General features: G+C 36.4%; 1 protein-coding gene across 1 annotated transcript in view; it reads left to right on the top strand.

Moving 5' to 3' along the window:
* Positions 1-3,703: 3,703 nt before the first annotated feature.
* Positions 3,704-8,370, top strand: part of ppp3r1a (protein phosphatase 3, regulatory subunit B, alpha a) — a 36,743-nt gene continuing 32,076 nt past the window's right edge. Inside the window, exon 1 of the mRNA XM_084391467.1 lies at positions 3,704-3,885. Coding sequence (XP_084247593.1) covers positions 3,883-3,885 — 3 coding nt within the window. The 5' untranslated portion in view covers positions 3,704-3,882. The remainder of the gene's footprint in view (positions 3,886-8,370) is intronic.

The following is an 8,370-nucleotide window of genomic DNA, read 5'->3' as shown; positions in this document are numbered from 1 at the left end:
CCATTTTCACTGAACACAGTCTGATGCCGCATCAAGAAATGCTAACGATAACCTTAAACCCCGATGATCGGTGATGTGACTTGTTTAACATGATCAACCCAGTTATTTTTGTATGATCAACTCTGGAAGTATTCCTTCGTACTGGGAGACTGGGAGGTAAAGTGAGTGAGTGAAAGCAACTGGGACATTGTTTAATGTGTATCATCTCCTAATCTGGTGTCGTGCCACAGACCTAATTTAAATATATTATCAGGAAACAGAAATCCAATCAGTTTACCAGATGCAGAGGCCATACTTAACGTGAACAAATGTAAACGCGCCATGTCCTCATTGGCTAATGATCCGATCTGCTTGATGGGATCACGGTGATTTACCAAGTGTAAACGCAACCAGAGATGATTATCATTTGGCTGAGCATCCAGCAGGTGGCGCTGCAGCCTAGTTCTTGAACATATCAAGAGGATGATGTTTTAGCATGTTCATGAAACATGTTAAGACCTTCACATCTTAAAAGCGGTAAGACCACAAGACCACGCTAAGACCTTAACGTAAGGTGGAGTAAACCACTTTAAACCGTATAGTAAACCTAAAGTCTTAGAGTTTATGAAACCGGATAACTCAATCAGATGAGGTTTTAACATAAAGATGTAAAACAGTAGGCCTACGCCCATCTCACGGATGTGCCAACAGGGGAATAATATGCATCTAATATCAGATAAACAGCCACAGGAGAAATCTTGCTATAATGCTGCTATGATGGTCTATTTATAGAGGAGTCAGAGTTATTACAGTATGAAGTCTACTTTCATTTTGAATTGTGATGCTTGAATTTCCAGTCCTGTTAAGCAGTTTAAAATGTAATTAGTTTTTAATTCAAATTTAATTTAACGTTTGTGCTTATTTAAAAAAGCACTTCTAAGGCGATACCAGACTTTCAGAATAGAACAATAATAATACATTTATTTTATACAGCCAAGAGACACTCTGAGAGTGTCAATTAATTACAGCAAAACATCTCAGAATTCATCCCATCCATTGCTACACTTACTGATGTTTGTGCTAACAGGTAACGAGGACTAACAAGCAGCATATGAAGTGATATTTATGAAATAAAAAGCCAGGGCTACATTTTATTTTTATTTTTTTTTACATTGAACATTTCAATGTTTTGGGATGGACATGAAAATGAACTGCTAAATAGAAATGACCCAAACTCCAGTGATTTGTTAGTGGAAGTTCAGGATTTTTCCACCACAAACTCGTATATGAGTGGGAAGCTCGGGATTTTCTTTAAAGGGATAGTTCACCCAAAAATGACTCGCCCTCATGTTGTTCCAAACCTGTATGAGTTTCTTTCTTATTCTTCACAAAAGAAGATATTTTAAAGATGTTGGTAACCAGACATTACTGGTAAAGTGGGACACTTTCTGATAATTTACCTTCTGCATAATGTTTTATTATGATCCAAATGTCTTAGCCCCTCATATGATACTATTCTAAATAGCTTAAGTGCTCTACTCTACTATACAGAATAAAAAAGAAAGAAACATTAAACACAGGATGGATGACTCTTCCTCAAACACACATGGACCCCACACCACATTTGTCCAGGCGCTATAGGCCTACTATCAAACTGGGACACTTCAAACACATTAAATTGTTATTCAAATGTAGGCCCAATGAATTAAATACACAATAACAATATAAACAACAACAACAAAAATAATAAAAATCACTTTTTTTAAGGAGGGGTGCAGGTACAGCAGATTCTTTCCACCCCTCCCTCCCTCGCCTGTCCACAATATTTTGTATTGGGTTTAGTTTATTTCATATAAATAATTTTTTTTTTAGAAATCTTCATAAACATTTCTTCTTATAGGCTAACTGTATTCCACACAGGCTAAGTTTCATTCCTTTTTGTTGAAAAGTTTTTTGCAAATATTGCAAAGTTTTTACCCTCCATCTTTCTTGTTTTTTGGAATTGGCATTGTTTTTTAAAATCAGTTTACAATCTTTGTTGAAATATCTAGCTAGCTAACTAAATTTATGAGGGGCATACAAAAAGGGTACTCAATTCCCCCATTAGAATGACTTAAATGGCTGTCCCAGTTTGCCAGTAATACCCTGTCCCAGTTTAACAATACATTATTGGCAAACTGGGACAGTGTCAAAATCACATAAAAAAAACAACAAAAAAAGATTCATATGAATGTGATTTTTACAAATTCTGATTCACCATTACATAACAAAATATGTAACAATTACAAATGATCCATGAGTGTTTTAATTTTTATAATCTTAACATTATTCACCTCAGAATGCTGTCATTTTACTTTACCATCACGGTTCACTGTAAGGTTGTTGAATATGGTGTGCCACACCCCCGGAAGTGATGTCATAGCCACAGAATCTTTTTTTTTTTTTTATCACATACTTGCTTATGAGCTCAGTGTTGATTTTTAGTAATGGAATCATTTACATGTAAAGATAGAAATTAAGAAGCTTAACTGTCCCACTTTACCGATTGTCCCACTTTGCCAGTATTCACCCTATATATATATATATATATATATATATATATATATATATATATATATATATATATATATACTATATATAGTATTTTTATTTTTTCCTACTATGGAAGTCAATGGGTGCCATCAACTGTTTGATTAACAACATTCTTTAGAATATCTTCTTCTGTGTTCAACAGAAGAAAGAAACTCATACAGGTTTAGAACAACTTGAGGGTGAGTAAATGATGACAGCATTTTATTTTTCAAAACTATCCCTTTAAACCCTAGTCTTTACAAGTTGGGGGCTTGTCAGGGGAATACCATAATACTTATAGGTATTTAGCAGTATTGTCAGGCTTATACAAAAAAAAAAAAAAATATATATATATATATATATATATATACAATATATTTAGCATATACAACAAAATAAGCTACTTGCTCAAAATATAATAGCATTGTAATATAACAATATAATCACGAAAGTGGCTTAAATCAATTAAAAAACATTAAAAAACAATGCACACCTGATGCACATTCTCTGTTCTTCATTTTCTGGGAGATTAAAAACCTTATTGTACTTTTGTGTAGTTAAATATCCCTAAAGAAAATCAACCATGGTTTTATTATGGTAAAAGTTTAGTAACCATAGTTACTATTGCCAGATTGAGAACCAGTTTAACAACAAATACCATGGAAAAGCTATGGTTAGTGTAGCATAACCATGTTTAATTTGCAGTAACCGTGGTTTAACTATAATAACCATGTTTTGTTTTTGTTTTGTTTTATTTTATTTGTAGTAAAAACATGGTTAATTTTCGTAAGGGAGAAGGTGCGCCGCCATCTTGTTCCCACGAAAGTGACTTGAACGCATCTGACGTCGAAAACACGACTTTTCAACTCGTAAATGCGAACTTCCCAGGAGGACTTGACTTCAACGCATCATGAGTTCGCCTGCATTGTGAAGGGACCTTCCCTGATATGCAAATTGTCGTGTTTGCGTGTGTTTGTGTGAGTGTGTGTATGTGCGTGTGCTTGTGTGAGGGTGAAGGCAGTAAGGTTTCCCGGATGTAGTGTACCGAAGGCCCGCCCATCAGCGCGTCTCAGCCCCGCCTCCTTCGGCTCTCGTCCAATAACAGCGCGCCTCCTAGGCTCCTCCCCCTCCCCGCCCTGCGGCTCGTGCTCGCGTCGCTACTGCAGTGAAACCCACGGAAACAGACGGAAAATAGGTTACGCTTCTGCTGTGTCAAAACCAGCATTTTTTTGACAAAACACCGAGACCAAGAGCAGAATTTTCCTCTTATATTTGTGCTGTCATTTATTGCTGTTCATTTCCGAGGGGGAATTCCGTCGCACAGGCAGCAACATGGTAAGAAACACATTCGCAGCACTGTAAACAAATAGCAGATATCGGTTTCAAACGCATCCTGAATGCGCTGGCGAACAGATTCAGCGTATGGTCGAGCTGTCCAAACACGAAGATTTACGGGTTTCCTATCGTGCATCTCTGCCAGGTTGTGCATGTGTGTATCCATTGTTGGTCTAATTCATGCAAAGTGGTTGCAAAGCCATTGCAGAAATAAATGCTAACCTGAGTCAGTCAGTGCTGAATGTGCTGTCTTGTGTGATGCTGTTTGGCATTTAAAGTTAAAGCCAGAGCTATTAAGTATGACATTAGTTATTAAGAACATCTCCATTTGCATTATTGTGATAAATAGGAGAACGGTTATGCTATGCGTGCCATAAGGCGCAGGTTGTTTTTCACCCATTTGTATAGTTCTTTGAATTATGTAGGTGTGCATTGTATAATATACTTGAAAGGGTGCAGTAATGATCATTATGCTGTAGTGAAATGCTTCATGTCCATATTACATAAAATGTTGTGATGGTATCTGATGGTAATACCACCATGATATTGAATGATTACCTTATTCATGTAGGCTACCATAGTATTTGCATGGTGCTTTAAATAATACCAGTGGTGATACTACAGAGATCCACAGTATTGTCTAAATGTTCTACCAATGTAATAAATGTATGTTCTCCCTGTTTCACTAGAAATTGTGTAGTGAAACTTTGCTTTTCAGAATCTCATTAAACGTCATGATTGACAGAGTCAAAAATATGCCATTATAGAGTCAACCTTCTCGCTGAATCATATTTGCTTTATTTGTTTTGTAAGTTGACATAAATATAAAGTGTTATTTGCCACGTTGATTTCCACTTAGACTTGGATGAATATATTACATGTCTTGAGATTTACAATATATAACAATTGACAAAAATCAATACAGATGATAAGCAAATAACCATATATGAGCTTACAACAATCTGCATATCATTTGCATATGCATATTCATCCACGTGATGACATGTTTAACGGTACAAGACATTTGGAAAATATGAGATGCATATGTGCGTCACATTACATTGCTAAATATAATTTAGTAGCCTATCCTTGCCTTGTTTTTGAATAATAAATCAAAATAGTATAAAATACATTTCAGAGAAAGTTTTTCTCAGTCTCAGTAATGATTTCATGTCATTTAAGTGCTTAACTCCATTAATGAGAATGGCATATTTAATCTAAATGTGTATATCGTAGTTTAAATCATTCTTTTATGTATGTGAACTGTTATTGTGACCATACACTGTATTTATGATTAGGACTCATAAAGTGGTTTTCCTTCATCATCCGTCAGTCCCTCAGATCACCATCGGTGTCGCCAAACTGCTCCGTCTCCAGAATGTTCGTACGAACGGGTCAGAGTTTGCGTGCAGGTGCGCAACTTTTCCCATCAAGTTTGTTTTTATAAATCCCATCTCATGCGTGTGACGTGGCGTCCGGCTCTTTCAGGGCCTGTTTTGTGCGACGCAGCGCTCATTAATGAGGCCTCTGGTCCTTCAGGGCTCTGCATTGACGCACTTCTGTCAACTTGAGGTCAAACGGCGACCCTGAAACATTAAGTTTGTGTTGTGACATTTTGGAAAAAGAAACTAAATGTCAATCTTTATTAAGTTGAATATTCAGCGCCTCACACAATAATCCAGACCCTTCACTCATTCTCTTTCATTGACGATATTATGAATATTGCATTGCTTGATATTTCAATGCACCCAGTCTCCTTTCCCCAAGCGTCAGACCGCAGCATGTTGATGACATCACTGTAGTTGGCGCACAGGCTTTTTAAAGAGTCGCCACACATTTCACTTTGCATTTCGGTGCAAAAATCGAGGTTTTTGGTGATGATACTTCAGCTAGAGAAGCACTATACTTTTTACTTTAGATATACTATAACTATATGATGTCAGGTGCTGCACCTTCTTCTGTATTAATGGCTTTGTGTGGCTCTTTTCTCTGCATAACAGTGTGTCGTGCAGCTCTTCATATGTTTGATCTGGAACCTTTGCACGGTGCTGATACTAAGACGCTTACGCTGAGGTTTGGGGGACGCTTACACGACAACGATGTACTAAAAATGGAAACGTTTTTCCTTTGCATGTTTTGCGTAGAGACGACAACGTTGTCAAAATGTGAAAAGCACTAAAACCGCTGTATTCTGCTCACTGTCACTGTAAAGAAACGCATGACGTCTGCGTTTTTAATAGTTAATATGGAGACAATAGCGCTATTGTTTTCAAAAACTTGCTCTTTGAATCCCGTATGCAAAACGAAACGACGTTGTAAATGTACGACCGAAACGCATACAAAGGTTCTTCTCGTGTGAACGGCCCCTCATAGTTCCCTGTATGAAATTCATTTTATTTTTCCCAAATTCTGTTTTATTTTTTCCCAAATTTATTTTAAAAAAAATTCTGGATTCCATTTTAATGCTTAAATTAAAGTATAGTTATAAAAAACAAAAAACATGTTCTTATGAATTAAAATCATGATACTAATCAATTAATTAATGAAATTATACAACAATTTATTAAAAGTTTAACAAAAATAAAAAAATTAGGGCCAAAATCCATGTCTAATAAGTTGAATTTATATATATATATATGTGTGTGTGTGTGTATAGAAGTGTTTTTTTTTTTTTTTTTTTTGAAATACTGTGTTGTCTGCTTAAATGATTTTGGATTTATAATTTATTCCAAATGTATTATCAAAAGGTGGTAATAACACCAAGGCATTAAACATGAACAATTTAGCCTAATTCATCTCTTAATCAAATGAAAATCAACATCCTGGTTACGCTTTATTTTAAGGTGACATGGTAACATTGTAATATTAATTGAACATGTACTTACTATAGAGTTATGGTTAGGTTTTGGTTTAAGGTTAGTGACTTGTAATTATACATCATTTACTGTTATTACTAGTAAGCATGTGCAGTAAAGTGTAACCACGTCACCTTAAAATGGTGTTACCCAAATCCTTTTATTTTCTGCATTACTGAAATCATAGATCCCTAGGTTTGCTTTAAGCACTAAAGAATTATTATTAGTATTTGTATTAGTCTGGACACGCTTTCAAGCAAGGGTTGAAAAGACTTTCAGTGCATCATAAGGTGTTTAACGCGGTTTATTCTGTCAGGAATCGCCCTGAACCGGACCAGCATTTACAGTTCATCATTTCTCGAGCGTCTGTCTGACATGTAAAGTGATCCGTCACAGTTTGTATTGTTCCTGCGTGGAGTTTATATCAATAGGAATGCTAGCGGATAGCTTTCACACACACACACACACACACACACACACACACACACACACACACACACAGCAGCATTGCTCAAGCGGAGGCCTGCTATCTGCTGTTTATGATCATTAGTCATTTATTGTGGGCATCATGACGGAGAATGAAGAATGATCATATTGGTTCTCTCCCCTTTATTACTCATGCTTGCAGTTTTACTTTAAGTATAAAATAATAATGTTTAGCCGGTGTTTCGTGAATATCAGAATCTAGTCTACTTTTAGCCTTATGAATCTGGGAGAGTCTTACCGAAACCATTCAGCTCAGCTCAAGTTTATTTATAGTATTGGGCTTTTCACAATACGATTAGTTTCAAAGCAGCTTCACAGAATATGATCAGTCAGAGATGAGCGTATCAATGCAAGTGATGTACAGATATGATAGGCTATATGGTTAGCTGGCCTGTCTCGATTATTAAATAGCCATCTGATCATAGTTATTTAATGTAACCGTGATTATTGCGCTCTTTAAAAAGGCACAATGAGGAGACATAAGCCAGTTTAACACACACAGCATTTAAAGTTCACTCTAGTCAATAATTGTATCCCTTAAAACTCATCTTTAATCACCAAAATTACATATTTAAAAGTTTTTTTCCTTGAAAAAAATGTCTTCATGCCTTAAAATATCTTGAGTGTAACTCGACACCCTCGCCTCATTTAGTATGCGCGGTCCTATGAATATGCAAATGAGCCCCGCCTCCACTCACTCACTCAGCTCAGAGATCCACTGGTTGACGATCACACGTTGATCTGATTGGTTACAAGGTAGTTTGTGACGTCAGAAACACCAGCGATTTCAAAGTGTGTGTTTGAGACTGTCTTTGGTTCACTGCAGTTTTAAGGAGGAAATACTCAGCAATGATGTCGACTTATGAAGTTACACACGGTTTGTCTTAAAGCAGATTAAAAACACCACATAGACACATAAACAACATTAAAAGCTGGATTTTCACCAGGGCGACTTTAAGAGATCATGTGTGAACAGGACCGTTTCAGAAATACCAGTATGAGCGGAGTGGTGCTGTTTGAGGTTACCGGTATGTTCATACACATGTTCATACACAGCTCTTATGATGAGGCGATGACTCCACGCTGGGAACAGTAAGCTCTGCGCTGTGTTTAATAGTTTTTCTGTGTAAATATTTGCTAGATG

This window comes from Rutilus rutilus (assembly GCF_951802725.1).
Source record: "Rutilus rutilus genome assembly, chromosome: 20".
Classification (NCBI taxonomy): Eukaryota; Metazoa; Chordata; class Actinopteri; order Cypriniformes; family Leuciscidae; genus Rutilus; species Rutilus rutilus.
This window is presented reverse-complemented; position numbering and strand designations above follow the sequence as displayed.